Genomic DNA, 25,336 nt, shown 5'->3' on the forward strand with positions numbered 1-25,336 from the left:
GTGTTGACGGTATACTGCTCTGCTTTATCTCCTCCCTCTGACTCTAATCTACTAACAAGGATTATCCAGGCCTGCAGATGGCCTGTGTGATGCAGGTTTTTCCCCAGCACTGACACCACATGTTACTTGTTGCTGTGTTACTGTTTCCCATCTGGACCTCAAGACCCAGAGCTGTGCAAGCACTACTGTAGCTGCATGCTTCAAAGTTTCGTTTTTTTTTGTTTTTTTGGGGGGGGATAAAAACACATCACTCTTTGCTCTGCAGAACATGTTTAAACATTAATTAATCCTCCGCTAAAAAGAACCACAGAGTGAAAGGACAGCGACTGAGTAATTGCATTAGAGCTTATTAAAAGCTTCTTGGAGAAATTTGAGATATTTCGAAAAAGAAAAAGTGCTCGAGGCGTTGATTTTGTATGTGGATGTGTGCATAGAGTACATTTCTGGATAAAAAGCCAAACAAGACTGAATCCTTAAAGACCCACTATGATGCAAAAATGATGTTTTTTGGTGTTTTATTGTGTTCCTGTGGCATTTTTCTCATGATTTAGGACATGTAAGTATAAAGAAAATGAAGCCTTAAATTGCATTTCTGAGTATTTTTTATTCAAATCATTGTGAATCGGGAGCAGATGAAAAAAATTGTTAGAAGGAAATTGTATTTATGACATAGAAAATACCCTGGCAGACACTTTTTTTGCTACATTCTGATGCACACGACAAGATCCTTGTACAACTTTGTTTTCCTTATTGTAGCTGGCATTTGACCCAAAACTGTATGGCTTGTTAGCTCCAATGCTGCTCACAATTTCTGTTGCAGGTTGGAGGTGTGAGGGGGCTGTAAGATAGCCAGATATATGATAGGAAATGAGGGCAGACTTACTCCACACCAACAATTCCTCCAATAGAGGTTCATTTCTAATCAACGAATGCCACTCTGCAGAAACTATGTCCTAGAAAACTATTCTGTTTTTTTACCGAGGTTTAAAATGGCATCATCATAATTTAAAAATCACTGGGAACACTTAGAAAATAGATCAAGAGATGATCGTAGTGAGACTTTAAAGCCAATAAGATAGACAAACTAAATTCAAATAAAGTTGTCTCTATATCAAACCAGTGGAAAATGACCTTAAAAATGTACAAATTGCACGAAAAGCAAGCAAAAGCACAAACAAAAAAAACAATAAAAAGACAGAATATTAAAAAAAAAAACTTTTAACAAACCAAAACCAAAACCAAAAATAAAATAAAAAGTGACCAAAAATAGGCAAGACCTAGACAAGTTTAAACATTATTCAACTGTAAAGTTAAAAAAGAAAAAAACATGACTATAAAAGGCTTATTTTATGCTTTTGGCAAGTAATTGGGAAAAAAAAGATTAAAAGTTGACATATAAATTCTTCCGATTCCTAGAATGAGTTCTGATCCTTGGAAAAGTTCATGATGGTTTTAGTGAACTTTTTACATGAGAATGAAAAATGTAAATTTGACGTCTTTCCATGTCACTGGTGACTAACACACGGTTTTACGTGCCGCAATCAGATCCCCTCGGAACCAAAACCGCTTTCTGAGTAAAGACGAAGATCAGCATGGTGCCTCAGAGTCACATTCCTCTTATTATTAACCGACTAACTTTCTGGAGTCACAGGTCACCCGCCTCGTGACTGACAGAGAGAAACACTTTAAATGGAGGGAAGCTTCTTAACTCTCCTGGTGCTGCTGGGTCTCTTCCATCATTTGGATTCTCTGTTTTGACACTTTCACGAGTTTTAGTGATTAAAAATCTTGTGGTCTGTCATAAAAATGACTGCTGAAGGCAAACTTTCATCACAGATGGACTGATAATGTAGTCATTTAGTTCAGGTAAAGTCAATTCTGAGCCTCAGAATCACATTTTTTCTGAATTAACTTCAGATGTTTTCATGAAATAATGAGTATTCTTACCTCAGTGAAATTTGATGAATTTACGAGCTTATGGGGCTCACTTTAAAAAGAATCAAAGCTCAAAAAATGCTGCTTCTTTTGAGTTTAACCTGTCTTGTTGCACTATATATGACCACCCAGAACCACAGGAGAACCTGCAAAAGGACTACTAATACTAGTAGTCCAGCGGTTTCACATAGGAATACTAATTTCGGACATCAAATAAAAATATCCAGATGTAAAATGATAATAGTGAAGGATTTAAATGATTTGCAAAAACATATAAAATAAATTAATATATACTATATGAAAATAGGTTTCAATTAATACTTTTAAATACACAATTGGAAGCTAAACAACTGCAAAAGCGTGAAATCCCATGACAAATGGCTGCAAATGGCCATGAAGATACTAAAGATAACATTAGCAGGAAACAAGACAAACACAAATAATACGAATACTTCATAGAATATATATAATATCTCATGAAAGATAATTAAAAATTCACATGTTATAACCCAATTCAAAAAATTCAAACTCAGTTCTACTTAAAAGACAACAGTTATTGATTAAAATACTAAAAAAAAAGTTCCTTTTAATCAACCAAATTAGACTACAATGTGAACAAAAACTAATTCCAGCTGCATTTTTTCAAAGCAAAAATTAAACCAACACCAAGTGACAAAAATATGTACGAAAAACTATTAGGAAGCTGCACAGCAATTAAAATTGAACACAAAATGATCCAAAGTTAACAAAAAACTTTTTTTTTAAAGGACCAAATATTAATGAGAATATGTGTGAGAATGACAAAAAAAATGAAAAATTCATAGAATAGCTTATGAAAGATAATAAAACCCACAATTTATACCCTAATTGAAAGAAGAAAAATTATTTTCTTCTTCAAATAAAAAAAGAATCGAACAGCTATAGAGGAAAAACAACTACAAAGAAGAGCACCTTTTAATTAGCAAAAATGGACTAAAATGAGAGCAAATAGTAACTCATGTGTCAATGTTTTTAATAGTTTTTAAAATAGGAACAAAGCCTAGAATAGGAACAAAACCCTATTATGAAGTTGCACAATAATTAAAAATTTCAAACAAAAAAGACCAAATATTAATGAAAATAATTGAACAAACAAGACAAACACAATGATGACAAATTACATAGAATAGCTCAAAAAGAAAAGAAAAATCCACATCCAATACCCTTTTTTTTAAAGAAAAAATCAGTTCTAATAAAAAAGAAAAAAAATAATCAAAAAAGACACAAAGGAAAAATTGTGAAGAGAAAACTACAATTAAAGCACCATATCCTCTTGAGAACAGGGCTTTTGTTTGATATGCCTTCTTTTATTTCGTAGTCACAGGGCCGCTGGTAATCAGAATTAACTACATTAGTAATAAAACCCACAGTGTGATGTCCTCTATGTGGACACCAGGTCTCAAGAGGTTAATTAATGAACCAAAATAGACTATAATGAGTAAAAAAAGCTAACTCACATGGCAGTGTTTTTAAAAGTAATAATTAAACCAACACCAAGACTCTAGAATATGTTTAAAAAACTATTAGGAAGATGCACAGAAACTCAAAAGTAACACAAAAAGACCACATGTTGAAAACTGTTCAAAAAATGATCAAATATTGATTGGAATAATAAACCAGCTGCAGATAAAACAGACACAAAACAACACAAAAGCCCGTCAGCCTGTTGCACTCAGATGAATAGATGATTAGTGAAGCGCTTGTACTGAACTAAACACACAAGTTTCAGTGTAAACAAACTTATTTCTTTGGGTCTTGCAGGCTTTTCTGCCTCCATCATGAGTGAGCCACCACGTCTTCACTGTGTATGTGTGTTTGTGTGTTCCAGAGGCTGAACAGCTGTGTTTTAGGGGCTCAATGGGATGTTTCAGCCTGTCTCGACAGGCCAGCAGCTATTAACACAAACACAGATGCACACATGTCAAAGTCAAGAACGCACACGTCTCCTGACCAACAACGCTTGACATGAGCCAAGGCAGCGCTGCTTACATGTTCTCTTACGCACCACTGCAGCAGCACTTCTTGTTGCAGTTGCAATACTGTTAGCCGCAGTAACTATGGCAACAGTTGCACAAAGAGCTGCAGGAGATTAGCCCTGACAACACAGCATCTCATTGGCACCTTTCTCCCTCTTTGATCAAAATAAAACTCAATCCAACACACACGAATGCATTAGCGCCCCATAGACTTCATGCATTCTCTCTCTCTCACCTTTAAAGCAGTGCATGTTAGCCTTGTTTGCCCAGCCTTTCTTGATAATTATGTCTGCTGCGTCTGTGTGGACTTTGTGAGAGTAAATCTCAGCAATAACTGGAGGAAAATGCAAGTTCAGACTCAGAGTCCTCCCACTCTGTGTGTTTCCCCCTCCCTCATCCCTCCACAATAAAAGCCCACCCCTTCATTCCCACTTTCCAATTCTGATTCTGCAAAGCTGTCAGACACGTTCAGAACAGTTTAAACATATAACTGGGTCCGATTGCTGCACCATGATCATTTTTGGGAATGGCTTCCAGTAGCTTTGGCTTAATGTGACCATTACTGTGGGGGCACTTCACTAAGTCTTCATCTTCTGAGCAAATTTCTCTTGGTGTGGTGGAGAGGATTTTACTCAGTGGTTGGTTTAAATCTTAACAGATAATTTTCTACATTTATGTTGTGGAAAGTAAAGGCTCTAATCTCGACTGTTGAAACAGTCCTGAAGCAGATCGCCCAGGAGGTAAGTGATGATCAAACTGAGCCACATCTAAGCCATTCTGCCGAACACAAAATTTGAAATAACCTTTGAAATAATAAGCTCTCTGATTGGGCACTTTTTTTTGTTGGATAGACAAATAAAAAAAGCCTGACCTGGAATTTCCACCAAATGATTAAAAACTAATGATCTCTAAAAGGGAGTAGCTGAATGGCAATGAATAATAATTGCCAAAACACTTGAGTATGAAGAGAAAAAGCGTTATAAATATATAACACCACAATACATCTACTTTCAACTCTTTATTAAATTTAATTAAAGGTTGAGCTCAATGTTTTTAGGATGTAACACGTTAAGTTTTTATTTTATGACAAAAATGTAAAGATTTTAGTTAAATTTAAATTACATTTAATAAAATAAAATCCCAATTGGTCTCCTCCTATGTTTGCAAAATCAATTGATATAAATGGCAATATTATTTTGATGATAATATCAAATTCCATTCAAAATATTTAACGATAATGGGTGCTGTGCTTTTATTTTATACTTTAAAAAAAAAACGTTCAATTATCTTTCAAATATGGCTGCTGGGCCTGCTCTATTTTTATTTAAACTTACAATAGTAATGTTATAATGATAGCATTAACTTTCCATAACAAAATCTACAAAAACGGACATTCTTAATGATATCTTTCTCCGTTTTCTCCAGTACCCGAGCATAGGATGAGGGACTCAAAACAAAGCTCGGTTTACGTCTCGCGATAACTGTTTGCACAGGAATTCCTCCGGAAGGTTCTGATTGGTCACTCCTCTGATACGAAAAAGCTGATTGGGTGCACGGAAGGTAAACACGGAAGAGTACATTTGCCTCTGGCAGGACGAGTAGAGCGGTTCAAGTATTTTGATTTTTAAAAGCTTTAAATTGCACTGCATATCTATATCTGTATCTGTATATTACTTCCCTCCCAGCTTAAGAGCTTTAACACAACTTCCGGAAGTCACGGTTCAGGCGTGTGTGTTAAAAAAAGAAAAGCAAAAGGCTATTGTATTCTTTATTGTTATGCTAGCTCAAGTTTAAGGCTCCATCAGGGTTCACCGACCCAGTTCGTCGTGGGCTACCGCCCTGCTTGTTTTGCAGCTACACAGCTTCAGTAGACTCTGATCAGCTGGCCTGAAGCAGCCCAGTTTCTGACTGACTGAACACACCTGATCCAGGTGAGCAGCAATTATTGAAGCAGGGTTAGGCGTTAGCTTAAAAAAAACAGGACGGTAGCCCACGAGGAACAGGGTTGGCTACTAGGTTTCCGTTAAATCGTTTTTCACTCTCTGTGGTCGGATTTAAGCTTTCAGGCGTTTAAAGATGCGCCACAAAGTCAGTTTTCCCCAATTCAGCTTTGATTTAAATATCAGATCTAATGTTTAATATGAGTGAATAGCTTAGTAATATGAAAAAGTGCCCATTTGCCCACCAAAATAGTTTATTAATAGGCATTTAGGATTTGTGGTAATGGAAATCGTGAAAACAAATTAAATATCATGTTTCATAAGCTTCAAACACCAAGCTTTATTTTTCATATATGAATAGCAGCTGTTTTTGTTTATTTATTTAAAAAGTTAGATTCTAGAAGAAAGTAGACTGTTAGAAACTAGATGTTTTTTTTCTTTTCAGACATGCCTGTCATCATGCAGACACAAGGTGAGGTGGGAGGCGGGGTTGTGGGTCACCTCCAGTGCCCCCACTGTGGCAGTTTTTCAAAAAGCCACGCCCACCTGCTATCGCACCTGGCTGCCTCCCACCCCACCCACCTGGATGACACAGCTGTGGGTCGCCTCGGCAACATCCTCATGTACCAGAGCGGGGTGCGGCTCTTCCACTGCTCCATCTGCTTCTTCAATTGCCGCGACTTCACCAAACTGTACAAGCACATCATCACCAAACACTGCATGGACAGGAGGGAGGAGGTAGGCGGAGGGAAAGGTGGGGACGACGGGAGCGAAAAGGGTGAAGAAGAGGAGGGCAAAAAAGACACACTTAAAAGAAAGAGAAGCAGTGAAGGGGAGGAGGAAGGGGAGGATGATAGGAGGGAAAAGGGTGAAGAAGAGGAGGGCAAAAAAGACACACTTAAAAGAAAGAGAAGCAGTAAGGATGATGGGAATGAAAAAGTTAAAGAAGAGGAGGGATCTAAAGACGCTCTAAAAAAGAAGAGAGGCGGTGAAGGGGAGATGGAGGAAGGTGGGGATGATGGGAGTGAAAAGGGTGAAGAAGAGGAGGGATCTAAAGATGCTCTCAAAAAAAAGAGAAGTGGTGAAGGGGAGGTGGAGGAAGGTGGGGATGATGGGAATGAAAAGGATGAAGAAGAGGAGGGATCTAAAGACGCTCTCAAAAAAAAGAGAAGTGGTGAAGGGGAGGTGGAGGAAGGTGGGGATGATGGGAGTGAAAAGGATGAAGAAGAGGAGGGATCTAAAGACGCTCTCAAAAAAAAGAGAAGTGGTGAAGGGGAGATGGAGGAAGGTGGGGATGATGGGAGTGAAAAGGGTGAAGAAGAGGAAGGATCTAAAGATGCTCTCAAAAAAAAGAGAAGTGGTGAAGGGGAGGTGGAGGAAGGTGGGGATGATGGGAGTGAAAAGGGTGAAGAAGAGGAAGGATCTAAAGATGCTCTCAAAAAAAAGAGAAGTGGTGAAGGGGAGGTGGAGGAAGGTGGGGATGATGGGAGTGAAAAGGGTGAAGAAGAGGAAGGATCTAAAGATGCTCTCAAAAAAAAGAGAAGCAGTGAAGGGGAGGAGGAAGAAGGTGCAGTGCCAGAGTCGGTGACCATTAAGCAAGAAGACGAAGGGGAGAAAAGCGAGCTGATGGAGGTCAGCGGATACCGCTGCCTGATCTGCAATTGGAGTCACAGGCAGAAGTCTGTCGCCATCAGTCACATGGTGCGCAAGCACAACATCCCCAAAGCCTACGCCAACCGGGGCATCAAGCGGGACGCGGCCACAACCAGCCACATGCAGGAAGGCGGGGCCGAGGAGGACGAGGGAGCCGGGCTGAGTGGGGAGATGCTGAAGGAGGAGATGAAGGCGACGGCAAAGGTGATCCGCTTCACGTCCAGTCGCTTTGTGTGCCTTATCTGCGGCTGGAAGACCAAACTCAAAGGTACTCTAGCGAGGAGTGGCACAAAACAGTTGATCAAAACTATTACTATAAACTATCAAAACTATTATTTTTTTAATTAAACATTTCGCTGTCTGCCACTGAAGGCTTTGCCATCAGCCATGTCCTGCGTAGCCACGAGGTGGAGCGTCCGTACTCCTGCAAGGAGTGTGGGCGGAGCTTCTTTCTGCCCAGCCGCCTGCAGAAGCACGTGGGGCAGGCGCACCGGCCGGGCCGCTACGCCTGCCCCTTTTGCTGGTTCCGCTCGGAGTTCCTGGGCGGATTCAAGAGGCACTGCAGCCGCTGCAACGCCCGGGAGCTGAGATGGCCGTTTCCTACAGGTGCATTAGATGAAAGCTAAAGCACATCAAAATTATGCTTTGAAACAGTTACTATTATTTATTTATTTTTTTAATTTCAGAGGAGGGCGGGGAGGTCAGGGGAGCTGGAGGTGAGGAGGAGGACAATGACGAAGAAGAGGAGGAGAAGAAAGAGACCCGAGCCGCCAGGAGGCAGTGGAGCTCTAGGAAGGAGATGGAGGAGCCAGATGATGAAGATGACGACGACTAACTAAACTGCCTTCTAGATTTCTGATAAATTTTAACTTTTAGTCTGCTTTTAGAGTGAAAAACACAATTATGTCTCTAGATATGAAATCAGAACTTCTCTTTTTAGCTTAACTTTTTTATTGAAGTCATTTTAGAGGAACCACGTAGCATCAAAGACTTTTTTGTGTAAAAATATCAGCTTAGTGGTGAGTTAAACCCAGAGTCACATGACTCTGACTCTTTAATCAAGTCAATACAGCGAGTCATCCTGCTGCTGAAACCTGAAAAAATCCTATTCAGTGACACACTGAGCCTGTTTTTAACAAAATAATAACAATAAAGCCAGAAATACCAGACATAACCAGAAACACCGCAAACTCCTCCATATGATCACAACCCCTCCGTCCCCCGTGCATATATTATGAGTCCTTAAACAATTTTCCTAAAAAAAAAGAAAAGTTAATGTACTGGCAAGTCCTTGGCATGTCCAGCAGGGGGCGAAATACACCTCATCATCTCAAGCAAAAAACAAAACATTTCACCATTTAAGCTTCCTTTTTGGTGAACATTGCACACTTCCTTTAAAATCTGTAGACTCCTGCAAGCTCATCTTAGCGATTTTTATAATAAATTGTTTTTAACGAAAAAATGTTTGTGTGAATAAATCAAGAAATGCCTCCAAAATACTACTTTTGAAGTGTGTCCAAAAGCTTCTTTCGCTGTGTCAAACGGGGAACCAGACTTTGGCTTTTGTTTGTTTGTTTGAAGGAAATTCTATTGGGAATAGTTCTTGCTTGTTTCTTTGAAATATTTGCTGGGCAAGCAGACTTTTTGCTTCTGTAACAGAAAAGGAATCGTTTTTTTTCCATAGAAAACAGCAGGTCTTGTCTTCAGCAAACCTCTTTCTTCGCTGCTGGTTAAATTCCTCGCTTGTCAGACTGACTCAAAAAAAACAACCAGAAAAGGTATTTTCTGTTAGTGACTCCACCCAGAATTCTCTGCTGCTCATTCGTCAAGCCACAGACTGACGACCCAAGTGGTGCTCAAATGTGTCGGGGGCACCACGCCCCCTCCAAAACAGCCATGTTCATTTCTCTCATCCTGCTGAAGTCGCCTCCGTCGTCGTCGTCGTCTCTGTCGTCATCGTCCCCGTCGTTGCCTCTGTCCCGGTGATCGGTGTTGCAGAACTCCCCGTCGTTGTCCTGGTTGAAGGTAGAAATTAAGTTGTTTGACTGCTTCTGCAGCAGAAAAACAAACAAAATATACGACGAAGTATTTCCTTTTTTCAACATCTGACTGAGGATTTAAAAAAAATGCATCTTTTACCGTCCTGGTCTCTGGCTCTCTGTACGTGGGGCAGACCATGTGGAAGCGGGGGATGGCCACCTGAAAAACCTCCTCCTTATTGGCTGAAAGAGAAAAAAACGGGAGCGGCTGAGGAAGGCGGTGTCGACTGCTGAGTTGACAGCTGCAGGTGGGCGGAGCCTCACCCAGCCTGTGAAAGGTGTAGTGACCCTCCATGTACTCCGACGGCGTCGAGAAGGTGGTGCAGCTGGCGTATTCGTGCACCTTCCCCGGCGTCATGACCGGGAACTCACCTGCAAACAACACAGCTACTCAGCAGCTGGTTTCAGCCGTGCGGACAACTTTCGGCGCCGCGGCGACCTACCGACCACGCCTGGGCCCTGAACTTCCTCCACGTTTCCATCTGAGGTTGTGATTTTCCAGTACCGACTGTCCAGCTGGCAGGCAGCTTCACGCGAGGCACTGCTGGACATTTCTATTCTAAAAGCGGAGGCTCCTCACTACCAGAACGATCACAACAAGACATCTGCATTTGGGGGGCGAATGACGGTACCTGATGCGGTAAGTGAAGAAAAAGTGCGGCGGATGGACGGATGACAGCTCCGGCAGGAAGGATGTAGAGACAGAGACGGTGATGTCACCAGTGGTTGCCACGCAGCCTTTCTCGTGCACGTACCTGGAAGAAGAGGGGATGGAAGCTGTGAGAGTCTGATATCGTTCAGGTGAGGTTGGGCGGCGAATCGCTTGTTTTACCTGAAGATCTGGTCTTTGATAATCGGATATTCTCCTGTGACCACGTTGTTCACGTATGTGGTGAACCACTCCAGGAAACTAGACCCTGAAATGAAATGCTGAGTTACTGCAGCCTTTGTTTTTGTTTTTTTTAAAAACAAGGACTAGAATTAGCAAAAGAATCAAGTCCAGGTATAACTGGGAATGTTTTGAAAACCGATGTTTCAGACCTGTGATAAACATGTCAATGGCTGCTGGATCCTGAGCGGTCTGATCCTGGAGATAGAAATCTAAATTTAAAAAGCGTTGGCATTTTTACTGCTTTATTCGGAGAGAACAGGAAGTGCACCAACGGGGCAGGGATAGAAGCTCTCGCCCATCCGGCGACCCTCGATGGGGTCCAGGGTCATGTACTGGCTGAGGCCCGTGTGGAAGCAGAAGGTGAGCGGCAGGCAGCGCCTCATGCCTTTCCTCTGCTGGAAGCCCCCAGCGGCCGTCTCCACGTCCAACAGGACCTCCGAGCGGTAATGGTTGGACAGCGACATGCTCCCCATGAGCCTGGTGACAAAAGGCAGGGAGGTCACAAGGAGCGGAGTCCACCTCGGCGTAGCACTCCAGATACCGACCCTGGAATCACCAGCTTCTGGCCGTTGTGGATGCGGTACGAGCAGCGGTAGTCATCTGGAAGCTTGCAGCCAATCTGGGTTTCAATGTCGTTCAGCTCCGCCTCTGTGGTGCCCTCTACCAAAAAAAAAGACAGAACAGTTTCAAAGAGGGCTAAAGAATCGACGATGGAATACATTTGAGATCAATAAAAAACAAAAAGGAGTAAACATGTTTAAAATTGATTACAAAATGAGCCAAAGTGTGATTTAACCTTTAAAGACCCACTCTGATGAAAATGGTTTTTAACATGTGGCATTTTTCTCATTGACAGAGGAAATTTATAAAGAAAATGAAGCTTAAAATTGCATTTCTGAAGGCAGCTGTTTCATTACTAAGATTGGTGCTATTTTGGGCAATGTTAGATTAGAAATGAAGTAAATTCAAGAAGATTTTTTTTCCTAAAAGCACACATTATGGAAGATTTCTTCACATTTAATGGTTAAGTTGGAGAAATCAACCACCTATAGACTGTGTCAGAATGCCCTCACTACTTCATAGCCCTCAAAAGACCACATAGTTCTGGACTTCCTCTGGGTTTTAAGGTCATTTGGACACATGCTCACAACTGTGTTTTGATTAAATACGGCAATTGTGCCGTCACCCATTTCCCTAAAGTAAAAACCTGATAAATATTTAAATTTTACAAAGACTATTTATGAATCCACTATGTTGCAATGATGAGAACCTGGATGTTTAAATAGATTTTAATGACAAATCATCCAAACGTAATGCATTATGGTCAATAATTGTCAATGTAGTCAGAATCGATGCACACTACTTTTTTTACAGAGACTTTTAGGGGATTTCCAGGGCCCTGGATTTTGGAATTGTAGATTAAAACACCACATAAAAACGGCTAATAAAGTGCCCTAAGTGGAAAACACCCCATTGTTCCTCAGGCGTCAAAGTTCTCCCCTTCCTTCTACAACCTCTGCATTGCATTATGTCAACACTGTTCTGTAACTCGTATTTGTGCGATTAAAGCCTGGGTCGTTTGTTCTTGCAGTACCACCTTTGAGCGATGCGATCATGCGGGGGCACCGCTGCTGCAGGAAGCTCTTGAGCTGCTCCCAGGCTTTCCTCAGCACCGCGTAGTGCTGGATGTAACGGCCCAGGTCGGAGTAGTACCGCTTGAACAGGCAGTACCAGGAGAGGCCACTCTGGAGGCGGTCAGCACTGAAAGTAAAACGAGACGGCTTAGCGCTGGTGTTGAGCCGGAGCCGGGTTTGGGCTAGCGCACTGCCGGGAGGGAACTCACTCTGTCAGCAGCCAGTGTTGGCAGCACAGAGACTTCCACAGCAGGTTGTGCTTGGAGAGCTCGTTCAGCCTCCGGTTAACAAAGCTGCAGCTGTAAACACACCAGCAAAAAAACACAACACACATACACAATTTTACTCTGTGCATGACTCGCCTTAAACACAGGTAAACTACAGCTTTCAAAAAATACCTTAAAGACCCACTTCAATCATATTTTGATCTATTGTAAAAGCCTTCCCAGAGGTCTTTTAATTATGATTATGCTGCAATCATCCATCTGTACAGTTTTGACCCAGATGAGCTCAGATGAGGAAAACAAAGACGTAGACGGATCTATTTGTCTGCCAGTGCATGAATCTGAATGGAGAGGAGCGGGGAGATTTTGCCCCACCCAGCGTACAAATAAGATCTTTTTCAAACAGCATTTTTTGTCTGCTTCAGATTCACAACGATTTGCATAAAGAAATGCTCAGAAATGTAATTGTAATGTCAATTTTCTTTATACGTGTCGTCCGTCATAAACATGTTAAAAAAAAAACAATTTTCATTGGAGTGGGTCTTTAAGTAGAACATAAAATCTTCATTACAGTAAAGTAAAATACACAATAAAATTCAGTTTAAATATTTTTCCAGGTCATTTCAGCACTGATCTTTAAAAAGCATAATTTTGTGTAGTTATTAATCATGCAGTATATTTGTGAAAACTATTCAAACTTTACATTCAGTCATGTGACACAAACTGTTGTTTACTGTCACTTAAATGTTGCTGGTTATTATTATTATTACTCTAATTTACAGAAATGTTTACGAATTGAAAACAGTACTTGTTAACAAACAGTAAACAACCTGCCAGCAGCTGTTAGCACGTAACTAGCTACAAGGAAATATATTTATCGAGATAAGGTATACTATTTATAAAGTTTTTCTTTTTAAATTTGCTATTTTAGTTCCACAATGCCCGCACATTCAACCCTGTTATTAGTTCACATTCGTAATTTATGAAAACAAGTGCAAAATGCGTTGTTTTTAACCATCTAAAATAGAAAACACAACATAACAGCTATGCTAATAAGCTATGGAGCTGCTGCCTCACGGCGGCGGTACTTTGTTGACGTCTCTGTTTTGCAGCTAGAAGAAAGCGGTTGTTTACAGCCGTTCTGTTTTGTGTGTCGGAGAATTCGGTTGCATACATACTGGACCAGGTCTCTATAGCTCAGGTAAGTAAATATGTGCAGAAGTGGGTCTGAAGGAAGCTGGTCCATTTCAAACTCCGAGGAAGCTGCCATTGTTAGCCGTAGCCTCACTTCTTCTTAGAGGTAGCTTTTAATGGACAACCATGGGTGACGTGAACACTGCCACCTAGCGTTGGAAAGAAGCTATTCATAAAAATGTGTGTGTATATATATATATATATATATATATATATATATATATACACACACACACACACACTGATAGGAACCATAATAACATAAAGTGTTGACACTCCCTTTCAGCGCTTTTAGTGTAAAATTTTGTAGAGATAGGTGGAATGGGACTTGTGACTGTAAAACACCGTGGGCCTTAAACCAGGCAGAAAAGGGTAGAAAAGATTATTTTTAAAAAGAAGTATTCTTGTAAATGCCGCATATCATTTTACCAAGCACTGACCTGTGTTTTATGTTTACAACAGACTTTTGTTTTATTGGGACCAATAAAAACAGCACAACAACAACCTTTACCCTTTAGATTCTGACTATCAGCAAATTAAACTGAAGGAACTGAAAACCTTTTTCAGATAAGCAAGAGCAGACTGGATGAAAACAAGCATGAACTGAAGACCAAGCGGAGACTCGAGCATTTCAAGAAGGTAAAGGAGATCAAACTGTGCTGTCACATTTAGGTTAAAACGAAGTTGTCTATAGAGTTACAAAAGCTTTCATTTATTATTTATTCTGTAACGGTTGCTTTTGCTGTGGATTTTTACTTTATTATTTTGTTTAAATTTAAATTACTTTGTCATAGAGTATCTATAATAATGTTTTATAATGTTATTTATATATTATGTTGTTCTGAAGGTCACTTTATCCTCTATGAAGGCCACTTTCTTTGCTGTTTGTATTTCTGAATGTCTTATTTGCTGCTGAAGATAAGAGAATTTCCCCATTGTGGGATGAATAAAGTGTATCTAATCTAATCTAATCTAATCTAATCTAATCTAATCTAATCTAATCTAATCTAATCTAATCTAATCTAATCTAATCTAATCTAATCTAATCTAATCTAATCTAATCAACATAATAAAAAAGACCAACAGTATGTATTTGTAAACGATGAATACAGACAAAAAATTCATCTTTTGTTTGTGTAAAATTAGTGTTGCTATGTGGTTATTGGGCTATTTGTTTAACTTTCTAACACAAATTATGATGGTTTCTGTTTTTATTGGCGCTTGGACCTGAGTCTAAGCCATTGCAATAAGTCTAGAGCTTTAATGCACACATTTTATAGAACTAAGCATACAAATTTAGTTGATTTTTTTAAATTAAATTTATTTTGTCCATTTTTTTAATTCATGCTATTTTATATTCATTTTATTATTTAAATCACAAAACATAAATGAGTAACTGTTGTAAAAAGACAAACAAACATTGATATCATGAGGCTTCAGTGCTGTGGAGGTTCAAAATGGAAAACCAGTCATGATTTCCAGGCACAAAAGAGAGCAGGTGAGAATGTCTTCAGAAAGGCTCCCATTCAACAAAAACACTTGGTTTCATAAAAGTACCATGAAGTTAATTTCTTTTAGGTTGCTACAATATCAAACTTTTCAACCAACTGTGGAGCAAACTGTAACTATTAAGTTTATAAACTAATCTTTCAAATATAAATGACATTTCATGGCTATTTACCAGAGTAGCAAACCCCATTCTCGCAGGACTTCCCTCCTGCATGATGCAACATTTAGATTCCAGTAAAGCTGTAAAAGTTTTATGATTCAGGTTTTTATGATGTTCATTTTAAAATAAAGTTACATTTCCTGCAACAACAAAGAGCTCTTTCTCTTTTAGAATGTCCTGATCTAAATCTGACCTGAATTATTCACCTCAAGAGTTTCCTTTTTATCTAGCAAACAATCACAGTTTAATGAACATAAAACTATTAAGAGATAAAGTAAATAATGCACATATAATGCATTTTTAAAAGTCCTATGTATTTCAGAAGAATAAACCACTGTTCACAAAGAAAGTCAATGAGGCTCTTTTCTTTTTATTTCTTTTCTTCTGGCAAAATAAATCAATTGGGGACAGTATGACAGGGAATAAGCCTACATAGCCTCCACCCCTTGCATTAAACCAAAATCCTGATCAAATTCAAACCAAAAAAACACAGGCTAAAGATTTATTTTACTTGTTACATGTGTACCAAAAACTAAAAATACCCCCCAATTCTAACAGGAAAACGTCCATACAATGTGGGCAATTTGTGAACAAAAATACAAAACAAAAAGAAAACCTTTTACGTTTAAGACAAGCCTCTTAAAGCAAATCAATAAATGGGTCCACAGGATGATTCAGGAAGTGCTCCCAATGAACCAGGAAGTAAACATAAAAACACTGAACTAAAATCACGTGACTACAAAAATAGTGAATTACAATGGACAGTACTTCACAGCACTATCTTTATCATGTTTAAAAAAAAACTGTATCAATTTATTGATAAAATATATCCTAAATCCAAATAACAAATCTTTTCCTGAATTAAAAAAAAATGCATAAGGCGAGCCTTAGTTTAATCATCTCAGGATACACTCCCGAATCCTTTAAGTGGCAATATTGCACTTGCAAACTTTTAAAATGTGAGGCAAAATACGACTATTGCGGTGACGAAGAAAAATCACATACAGTGGCGGAGTACAATACGTTTAACCCTGCCCACGTTGAGCCACGCCTCGGTCTGCACACTGCAACTAGGGGTAGTTTGCTCAATCAGCTTTATTTACAGCCGCATTCGCTTCACAAATGAGACAAACAGGTTACCTAGTAATGTCAGTAAGCTTATATTCTGCCTCCAAACTAGAATACATAATATACAATGAGTAAAGACATCAGTTCCCCAAATTTATATTCATGGTAGAATAAAGCTCAAGAGCAGATTTATATTCTAAAAATATCATCATCCAATACTTTTTTTTATCTTTTCCAGGATGTCTAAGGAGAAGAAACACAAGCCAGCACCAAGCTCTGTGTCCGTAAAGAGTGATCATTCTGCAGATTATCCTTTAAACTTTAAAGATGGACATCAGATCCTTGGAAAAAGGTGACGTTTCATTCCACATTAGTCAGATTCCACAAACTGTGGGAGAAAAGGGGCTCAAGACTTATAATTCTTCTGAATTTTGTGTATTAAAACCCACAGTGTATTGATGGACAAATATCTTTCACTTATCTTTGTCTCAGTATTTCACTCTTGGATGCAGATCTGGCATAAATTGTGTAGCTACATTGTGAAGCTTATAATCACAACCTACTCACATTAAGAACTTGGCATCCATATCCCCTTACTTTCTCCCCCTCTCTTTTTTCTTCTTCTATCTCTCTCTTTTTTTCTTTGTTTCTTCAACACTTTTCCCTTCTCTCTTCCCTCTGTAAAAAGAAAAATGTACACACACACACACACACACCCACCCACACACACACACACATCTATATATATATATATATATATATATATATATATATATATATATATATATATATATATATATATATATATATATATATATATATACATATATATTTGCTATTGTAATAGCAAAATCTGTCCAACACTAAAGACCTTCAGCTTTCATCTGTTTGTTCAGATGTTAGACAGGACAAGTTAAAAAAGGAAATTTATTGTATTTTTCACTACCATTTGTCTTTTGTAGAAACTCTCGTGAGAAGAAACCCTTACCAGCACCAAGCTCTGTGTCCGTAAAGAGTGATCAATCTGCAGACTATTCTTTAAACTTTAAAGATGGACACCAGTCCCCTGAAACAAGGTGATTTTGAGTTTCTTTTCATCAGCTTCCCATAAACTGTAAGATGATAGGAGTTGCAGACCAAATAGAGCTAAACATTGCCCCTCCAGGTGTCAGGACAGGACATACTTGGAACATCTCCCTTGGGGGGGGCTTCTAAGACACCTTCAGAACAGATTCTCGAGCAGCCTCAACACATTCTTGTTTAGTAATCAGTGTTGCTGGTTTTCTTTTAAGATCGTATTGAGCTTCTCAACAGGATCTCCTTTCAGACCCAAGTTCTTCACCGGATTCATGGGTTGCTCCCCTGACAATGGCTACAGCTCCAAACAGTTGAATTGGCAATAACGTGGAGGGCGTGGTCCACTTACACTCAATGTCTCCAGACTCTCAGCACTTGGTTGATTATGTTCTGGATATAAAAGTTTTAGACTCCATGGCAATGAGCTTAGCCAGAAGTTAACTAAAATACACCATTGTGTTAGTACCTAATGTTTTAGTGGCCAAAATGTGAAGTATGAAATGTATGAAGTACAAAAGTATGAAAAGAAAAATGTAAAGTCCAACAATAGAATCCCATTTGCATTTAGGGGCACTTTCCCAGAGATTCCAAAGAGGTTGGGTACCTTGACCTACTGTTCAAGTAAGCCCCAACAGGTGGAGACAGTTTACCAGTTTGTCCAGTGAGCCTGTCCATTGGTAGCTGAGCTGGGGGACCATGAGCAAGTCCACCCCGAACCGAAACCTCTAATCATGAGCAACTCCCGTGTCTAGCTTCTGAAAATTTTCGGTTCAAAACTCCAAACAATGTAATGCACCTAGTCCAACTATTTGAATCAGATACTCTCGCAATTCGGCTGTTGTTGCACCAATCACCTTTGTTATTAAAATTCAACAAATGTGACCATTTGGGATCCATCCTTTGGCTTAAAGTAAGGTAATTCAGTGTCATCTGCCCAATTCCCACTAAAGGAAACTGGGCCAATAGGTGCTTACCTGCCCCATGTCAAGGCATCTCTTGTTGTTCTATATTCCTGGCTTCATGATAGAACTTGTCACCCATTGGACCATAGGTGTTGGGCCTGGGAAAAATGAGTTCTACAATCACTGAAGTACTCAAACCTTTCAACCATCTTTTCCTGTTTTTGCAGTGTTGTTCAACAGAAGAAAGCTCCCGACAAAATGAGCACTGTTTCCATGAAGAGTGATCGATCTGCCGACTACCCTTTAAACTGTAAAAATGGACACCAGTTACCTGAAACAAGGTGAACTTTCAGTCCACATAAATCTGTATCCTATCAACTTTGGGAGGACAAGAACTGCAGACCAGATTCATTCTTTAGAATATTTATAATTAAGTTATCATCTTTGCTCTTTATCTTTCCAGGGTGTCTCATGAGGAGAAACACTTACCAGCACCAAGCTCTGTGTCCATAAAAAGTGATCAATCTGCAGGCTATCCTTTAAACTTTAAAGATGGACAATGGTTCCCTGAAACAAAGTGAGATTCAGTCCACATTAGTCAGATTCCACATATTGACATGGATTACGACTACAGGAAGAAAAAATGTCTCTTTTGTGTTGTCAGGATGGAGCAGGTGGGACCAGAGATGCTCAGAGGACAGTCTGAGCAGTACAATCAAACAGAGCTGGACACCATCTTTAAGGTTGGAGCAGAACAAAATTATACAAAACCTCTCAGTGAGGATTTGCTTACATTCTGTTGGGTCAAAAAGTTTTAGGTTATGCAAAAATATTTATGCATCTGTAAATCTAAAATTCTATTTTAATTTTTAATTTTAAATATAAAAATCTAATTTAAAAAGTGAACACGTAAAAGTAAAAAGAAAAAAGAAAAAAGACTTATGTTTTGGAATGCTTATGCACAATTTTGGTGGTTTTATCTTTGATAAATTTATTTTCTTTACTGTTAGTGATCTTACACTATGACGGAGTATTAGGGTCTACCTGAAAAGAAATGTTTTTATAAATATATGTATATATATGTATATATATATGAGAAAAATGATGTCAACGTTTGAAGAAAAGTCAAGATTTAACAATAATAAAGTCATTACAGAAAAGTCTACATCTTACAAGAGTACAACCATGTAGGTATTAGTTAAAAAGTTTTAATTTTACAAGATAAAGTTATACTTGAAAATAAAGTTGTAATTTCATGTATATAAGGTTATACATTTACAAGTAAGCCAAACCAGATTCAGCGAGATTCTTTTGTGCGATATGCTTTTGATTTCTCTAAATCGTATGCAACAGAAATAAACAGGTAATGTTCTATTGTCTTTGTTGAAATATTTTAAAAGCTATATTTATGATTGTATTAAAAAAACAAAAAACGTTTTGCTTGTAAAATGTGGACTCTTTGAAGTATAAACTTCTTACTTTACTCTTGTAAATTGTTAAATTTTATAATCATACATCTTTTTTCTTGCAATCGTACAACTTTATTTTCACACATTTTTTACTTTTTCTTATAATTTTAAGACAAATTACGATCAATAGTGACATTTTTTTGTCGTAATTTTACATTTTTACCTCCATAAAATTTTGACTTTTTTCTCATAAGTTTATGAGAAAAAACCTCTATTCACATGATTTTATTTTCAAATTTTTGTTTATTTTTCTTCTTTTATGACCCTAGTACTCAGTTGTATGACCCAGCCAAGGAGATTTAAAGAACATTGTTCACCCAATGGAACTCAGATTTCTCTGGATTTCTTTTATGCTTTTCAGCTTCTTGAGGAAAACATCACTACATTTGTGAAGAATGAGCTGAACAGGTTCCGCGAGGCTCTGAAACCAGATTTAGCAAAATCCTCAACCAGCCACAAAGAGGAAGAGATGATGGGTTGCGATAATGCAGAACCAAAACAAACAAGTAGAGCATTCTTTCTGAAGATCGCTATGTACTTCCTGAGGGAAATGAAACAGGAGAAATTGGCTGACCTACTACACAGCAGTAAGAGAACTTCACACCGCCTTGAAACAACAGTTTGCTTAAAATCCAACCTGATGTTTTCTGTTTTTTATTTAGAAAGCATTGCCCCGGAGTGCCAAACCAAAATGAAATCCAATCTGAAAGAGAGGTTCCAGTGTTTGTTTGAGGCAATCGCTAAAACAGGAAGCCGAACCCTTCTGAATGAGATCTACACAGAGCTTTACATCACAGAGGGGGGTGCTGGAGGGCTCAATGAAATACATGAGGTCAGACTAATTGAGGCAGCATTGAGTAAAGCAGAAAGAAGCATCAGACATGTGGACATCTTTAAACCTCCACCTGACAGAAAGGAACCAATCAGAACTGTGATGACAAAGGGAGTGGCTGGCATAGGGAAAACAGTCTTAACGCAGAAGTTCACTCTGGACTGGGCTGAAGGCAAAGCAAACCAGAACATCCACTTCATATTTCCATTCACTTTCCGAGAGCTGAATGTGCTGAAAAAGAAGTTTAGCTTGGTAGAACTCATTCATCACTTTTTCCCTGAAACCAAAGAAGCAGGAATCTGGAGCTTTGAAAACTTCCAGGTCGTCTTCATCTTTGATGGCTTGGATGAATACCGAATTCCCCTGGATTTCCACAGGACTCAGGTTCTAAGTGACCCAAAAAAGCCTGCCAAAGTGGGTAAGCTGCTGACAAACCTCATCAGGGGGAACCTGCTTCCTTCTGCTCACATCTGGATAACCACACGACCTGCAGCAGCCAATCAGATCCCTCCTCAACTTATTGGTATGGTAACAGAAGTCAGAGGGTTCAATGATCCACAAAAGGAAGAGTACTTTAGGAAGAGATTCAGAAATAAGTCACAGTCCAGCAGAATAATCTCCCACATCAAGACAGCACAAAGCCTCCACATCATGTGCCACATCCCAGTTTTCTGCTGGATCACTGCTACAGTTCTGGATGATCTGCTGAAGACCAAAGAGGTGAAAAAGCTTCCCAGGAGCCTGACTGAGATGTACATCCACTTCCTGGTGATTCAGGCCAAAGTGAAGAAGATCAAATATGATGGAGGAGCTGAGTCAGATCCTCACTGGAGTCCAGAGAGCAGGACGATGATGGAGTCTTTGGCAAAACTGGCTTTTGAGCAGCTGCAGAAAGGCAACCTGATCTTCTATGAATCTGACGTGACAGAGTGTGGCATCGATATCAGAGCAGCTTCAGTGTACTCAGGAGTGCTAACTCAGATCTTTGTTGAGGAGAGAGGGCTGTATCAGGACAAGGTATTCTGCTTCATCCATCTGAGCATTCAAGAATTCCTTGCTGCTCTGCATGTCCATGTGACTTTTACTGCCACTGGAGTCAATCTCATGGAAGAACAAAAGACAGAATCAAAACTGACTGAAGCAACTAAAATAACAAAGACAGTTTTCTATCAGATTGCTGTGGACAAAGCCCTACAAAGTCCCAATGGACACCTGGACTTGGTCCTCCGTTTCCTCCTGGGTCTCTCACTCCAGACCAATCAGAATCTGCTTCGAGGTCTGTTGCCACAGACAGAGAGTAGCTCAAAAGCCATTGAAGAAACCATCCAATACATCAAAGAGAGAATTGAAAGAAAACAATCCACGGAGAAGTACATTAACCTCTTTCACTGTCTGAATGAACTGAATGACAATCTTTTAGTGGAGGAGATCCAACATTTCTTGAATTCAAGAAGTATCTCTACAGACAAAATGTCTCCTGCTCAGTGGTCTGCTCTGGTCTTCATCTTACTGTCATCAGAGGAAGATCTAGAAGTGTTTGACTTGAAGAAATTCTCTGCTTCAGAGGAGGCTCTTCTGAGGCTACTGCCAGTGATCAAAGCCTCCAACAAAGCTCTGTAAGTATCTAAAAAGAAGAAAGACCTCAGTTTTGATTCATTCTTAGAATGTCACAGTTTTTAAAGTGGCTGTTGTCTGGTTTCTTTCAGTTTGAGTGGCTGTAATCTGTCAAAGAAAAGCTGTAAAAAGCTCTCCTCACTTATCGGCACTGAGTCATCTAGTCTGAAAGAGTTGGACCTGAGTAACAACAACCTGACAGATTCAGGAGTGAAGCTTCTGTCAGAAGGACTCCAGAGTCCTCACTGTAGACTGGAAGTTCTAAGGTTGGTGATTCAGTATCAAGTCACCACTGAGCTCATGAGTAGATGATATGAATGAACTTTAAAACAGGAAGGTAATCTAATGCATTTCTTGTGTCCGTTTGCTCAGGTTATCAGGTTGTTTGGTCACAGAGGAGAGCTGTGCATTTCTGGCCTCAGCTTTGGCCTCCAACTCCCATTTGAAAGAGTTGGACTTAAGCTACAACCATCCAGGAGTAGCAGGAGAGAACCTACTGAAAGCTGCTGTGGAGAATCCTCCGAGGAAACGGAAAACCCTACTCAGGTAGAGAAATTTCTGTAAGGTCTCATACATGTATGCCCTAAGATTAAAATCCAACAATTTTAGCCTCAGTTTGGCAAAATCTTGAGACAGAAAGTTTACTTGAATGCTCCTAAAGGACCTGTTCAGACTCTTAAAGACTTGAAAATGTCACAGCTTTTATTTATAAGTTGAAATTTCAACTGATGGCCTTTCAGGCACTCTCCTGGATGAGTGCCTGGTCTGTTACTCAGGGGGCGAGGTCTTTTACCTGGATGGGGTGGGTGTACTCCTATGGTCAGGTGTGGGGGCAGGCTGGTAGGTTTTGAGATGTGACCCTAACCTTGATTGAGGGTTGGTATCTCTGGGTGCAGCTGGGGACATCCTCTGTCCAACCTCTGGTGGGGTACTTGTCTGCATATGTAGGAGATCTCCTACATATGCAGACAAGTGGTCTGCTGGCCAAGGGGGACCAGTGTCTGCTGCAGCAGACCAGTGTGTCACTGGCCAAGGGTACTGCTGGGTCCAGTGTGGTAATTTGTGTCTGTTGGTTCCCTCCTGAGTCAGTTTGCTTTGTCGTGTAAGGGCAGGTTGCTGGTGGGTTAGAGTTTGCACCCTTTATCGTTTTTTTTATTTGCAAATTGGAGACACAGGATGCGTAAGACATTAATTGTCTGCAAACGGGGGGCATCTACGAAAAACGTCACTTGTCAAATTTTAATTCACAACTTTTATTATGCTACTGTCACAAATACATCTACCACCGCTCAATGAGGAGGCATCGGCAGAATCTTCAAGATTAGCTGCTGATGCCCAATTAAATTAATTTTTTTAAATCATTGACATGGTCATCAGAAGGCAGCAGTAAGGCAGGATGACATCATTTCAAAATCGGGCGGCCACAGAGCAGTGGCAGCCGGATTGGTTGCAGCTCTGGTTGGATGATGTGTAAATGTCCCGGGAAGGGGACTGCTCTTGATATGCTGTTCGGGCAACACTCTGCGCTGACACCATGGCCTCATTTAACAACTTCTTCTCCACCATTTTTGTGCATCTTGCTCGTCTTCTTTGTGTAGTGCAGCAAGCACAATGTTGTGTCTTCTTTGTATTCTTCTCAGCATCAACCACAATTCGCCAATGCGCAGGTGTCAGAGTTGCTGGGGTCCTAACGTCATTATGAGTTTTGTGCTGCATCAATCCCATCTTCCCATTTAAACCGACGGTGGCCGGGATTGCCAGATTGAAGTCTGGTCATTGTCGCACCCCCAGTCCATGACAACAGTCGAGTCGAGTGTCCGCTCTGCTACCATACAATTTCTAACACTTGGAAGGTGGCAGAGGGATGCCAGAATGGTAGCAGGTGGGTGGCTGGAGGGTGGCAGTCTGAAATCAAACGATCATCAGACAATTTTGGGGACCTTGGAGACTCAGTCAATTATTACGCTGCTGGCTTCCTCCCACCCGCCTGTCACTGGACTGCTACCGCGCGACAATAAAATGTGCACAGGCAGCCACTGACCAATTTGACCAATTTCATTTGAACTTTTGAACCATGCGGCATGTAAAAATGCGATTGCTGTCTCCGATAACCCCTATTCCTTTGTCATGTCCTGAAAGTGCAGCCACAGGCCGATTTTACTGCCAAACTTGTAGTAAGGTCGCCGCGTGTTGGCATTTTGGGATATGTGACACACATTCCATTCCGCCACACAAAACACACACATGCACTTGCTTGGGGTTTATCCTTTGTCCCATACCTCATCCTAGGTGGGTGGAGCCTGCAACTGGTGTGGGGGTTGGAGTTCTGTTTTGGGTGCATTTGTCTGCTACTTCCAGAATTTTTCTTTTGATGAAACTTTTTAACCTGCATGTACTTTGTCCTCAGATTGGACCATGCTGGACCCTGGATGCTGACAGTTGGCCTGAGGAAGTGTAAGTTATTTTAAAAAACAAAAGAAAACAAAACGTTTTTCTCTTTTCTATCTTACGCTGGATTGCTGTCATGTTGCTCCAGATTCAGGTCGACTCTCTTTGGATTTAAAGACTGCTCACAAAAACCTCAGGCTGTCTGATGACAACCGCAAGGTGAATGCAGTGGAAGAGGAAGAGCAATATCCTGACAACCCCGAGCGGTTTGACCATTATCAGCAGCTGCTTTGCAGCCATGGGTTGACTGGGAGGTCCTACTGGGAAGTAGAGTGGAAGGGAATGGTGAGCATTGGAATCACTTACAAAGGAATCACAAGGAAAGGAGAGAATGCTGACTGTATTCTGGGAGGCAACAAACAGTCCTGGAGTTTGTTTTGTTCTGGAAGCACCTACTCTTTTTACCACAACAGCCAACAGACAGAAATTGCTCCACCGTCTGACTCTAACAGAGTGGGGGTGTATCTAGACTGGCCCTCTGGCTCTGTGTCTTTCTACAAAATCTCCTCCACATCTGATCTGATTCACCTCCACACCATCAGCACCAAATTCACAGAGCCGGTCTATCCGGCTTTCAGGGTCGGGTTTCAGTTTGGTTATGTAGCTTCTTCAGTGTCCCTGTGTGAGCTGAAATAAATTTCTGTATTCTTGTAACCATGCATAGCTCAGACCTTGATCTCAGACTCTACAGACATCAGATAATTAATTTGTAGGTAAAGTTTTCTTGAAAA

At 40.1% G+C, this 25,336-nt stretch overlaps 4 protein-coding genes across 5 annotated transcripts; 3 read left to right on the plus strand and 1 right to left on the minus strand.

Moving 5' to 3' along the window:
- Positions 1-5,486: 5,486 nt before the first annotated feature.
- Positions 5,487-7,161, plus strand: LOC111946445 (cilia- and flagella-associated protein 251-like). Its single transcript, XM_023949730.1, has 3 exons — positions 5,487-5,562; positions 6,336-7,085; positions 7,151-7,161. Exons 2-3 carry the CDS (start codon positions 6,338-6,340, stop codon positions 7,159-7,161), a joined length of 759 nt encoding a protein of 252 aa, XP_023805498.1. The 5' UTR covers positions 5,487-5,562; positions 6,336-6,337.
- Positions 7,072-9,042, plus strand: LOC105355539 (cyclic nucleotide-gated cation channel beta-1-like). The gene is made up of 3 exons (XM_023964453.1): positions 7,072-7,811; positions 7,916-8,149; positions 8,230-9,042. Exons 1-3 carry the CDS (start codon positions 7,169-7,171, stop codon positions 8,376-8,378), a joined length of 1,026 nt encoding a protein of 341 aa, XP_023820221.1. The 5' UTR covers positions 7,072-7,168; the 3' UTR covers positions 8,379-9,042.
- On the minus strand, positions 8,472-13,641 carry fbxo3 (F-box protein 3). 2 transcript variants are annotated; one of them, XM_023964451.1, is made up of 12 exons: positions 13,511-13,641; positions 12,318-12,407; positions 12,072-12,235; positions 11,020-11,134; positions 10,747-10,951; positions 10,624-10,669; positions 10,415-10,499; positions 10,215-10,337; positions 10,026-10,141; positions 9,847-9,954; positions 9,683-9,765; positions 8,472-9,558 (listed from the first exon to the last, which is right to left on the minus strand). In XM_023964451.1, exons 1-12 carry the CDS (start codon positions 13,600-13,602, stop codon positions 9,400-9,402), a joined length of 1,386 nt encoding a protein of 461 aa, XP_023820219.1. In that variant the 5' UTR covers positions 13,603-13,641; the 3' UTR covers positions 8,472-9,399. The 2 variants fall into 2 exon arrangements, with proteins under 2 accessions (XP_023820219.1, XP_023820216.1); XM_023964448.1 differs by having other exon boundaries at positions 8,472-9,594.
- A 443-nt stretch (positions 13,642-14,084) lies between these two features.
- Positions 14,085-25,336, plus strand: LOC101168437 (NLR family CARD domain-containing protein 3-like). The gene is made up of 12 exons (XM_011483080.3): positions 14,085-14,165; positions 16,502-16,615; positions 17,226-17,339; positions 18,470-18,583; positions 18,706-18,819; positions 18,907-18,985; positions 20,073-20,298; positions 20,374-22,159; positions 22,250-22,423; positions 22,530-22,703; positions 24,565-24,611; positions 24,694-25,336. Exons 2-12 carry the CDS (start codon positions 16,503-16,505, stop codon positions 25,239-25,241), a joined length of 3,489 nt encoding a protein of 1,162 aa, XP_011481382.1. The 5' UTR covers positions 14,085-14,165; position 16,502; the 3' UTR covers positions 25,242-25,336.

This window comes from Oryzias latipes, chromosome 2 (assembly GCF_002234675.1).
Source record: "Oryzias latipes chromosome 2, ASM223467v1".
Taxonomy (NCBI): domain Eukaryota; kingdom Metazoa; phylum Chordata; class Actinopteri; order Beloniformes; family Adrianichthyidae; genus Oryzias; species Oryzias latipes.

What these genes read in the sequence shown, in the direction of transcription:
- LOC111946445 (XM_023949730.1), top strand. Translation starts at nt 6,338, where the DNA reads ATGCCTGTCATCATGCAGACACAAGGTGAGGTGGGAGGCGGGGTTGTG.
- LOC105355539 (XM_023964453.1), top strand. Translation starts at nt 7,169, where the DNA reads ATGGAGGAAGGTGGGGATGATGGGAGTGAAAAGGGTGAAGAAGAGGAA. An exon ending in CTGGAAGACCAAACTCAAAG is followed by an intron (nt 7,812 to 7,915) that starts GTACTCTAGCGA and finishes CTGCCACTGAAG; the next exon opens with GCTTTGCCATCAGCCATGTC. An exon ending in GAGATGGCCGTTTCCTACAG is followed by an intron (nt 8,150 to 8,229) that starts GTGCATTAGATG and finishes TTTTAATTTCAG; the next exon opens with AGGAGGGCGGGGAGGTCAGG.
- LOC101168437 (XM_011483080.3), top strand. Translation starts at nt 16,503, where the DNA reads ATGTCTAAGGAGAAGAAACACAAGCCAGCACCAAGCTCTGTGTCCGTA. An exon ending in CACCAGTTACCTGAAACAAG is followed by an intron (nt 18,584 to 18,705) that starts GTGAACTTTCAG and finishes TTATCTTTCCAG; the next exon opens with GGTGTCTCATGAGGAGAAAC. An exon ending in AAAGCCTCCAACAAAGCTCT is followed by an intron (nt 22,160 to 22,249) that starts GTAAGTATCTAA and finishes GGTTTCTTTCAG; the next exon opens with TTTGAGTGGCTGTAATCTGT.
- fbxo3 (XM_023964448.1), bottom strand. Translation starts at nt 13,602, where the DNA reads ATGGCAGCTTCCTCGGAGTTTGAAATGGACCAGCTTCCTTCAGACCCA. An exon ending in CATGATCGCATCGCTCAAAG is followed by an intron (nt 11,135 to 12,071) that starts GTGGTACTGCAA and finishes TTTTTTTGGTAG; the next exon opens with AGGGCACCACAGAGGCGGAG. An exon ending in GAGAGCCAGAGACCAGGACG is followed by an intron (nt 9,595 to 9,682) that starts GTAAAAGATGCA and finishes TTTCTGCTGCAG; the next exon opens with AAGCAGTCAAACAACTTAAT.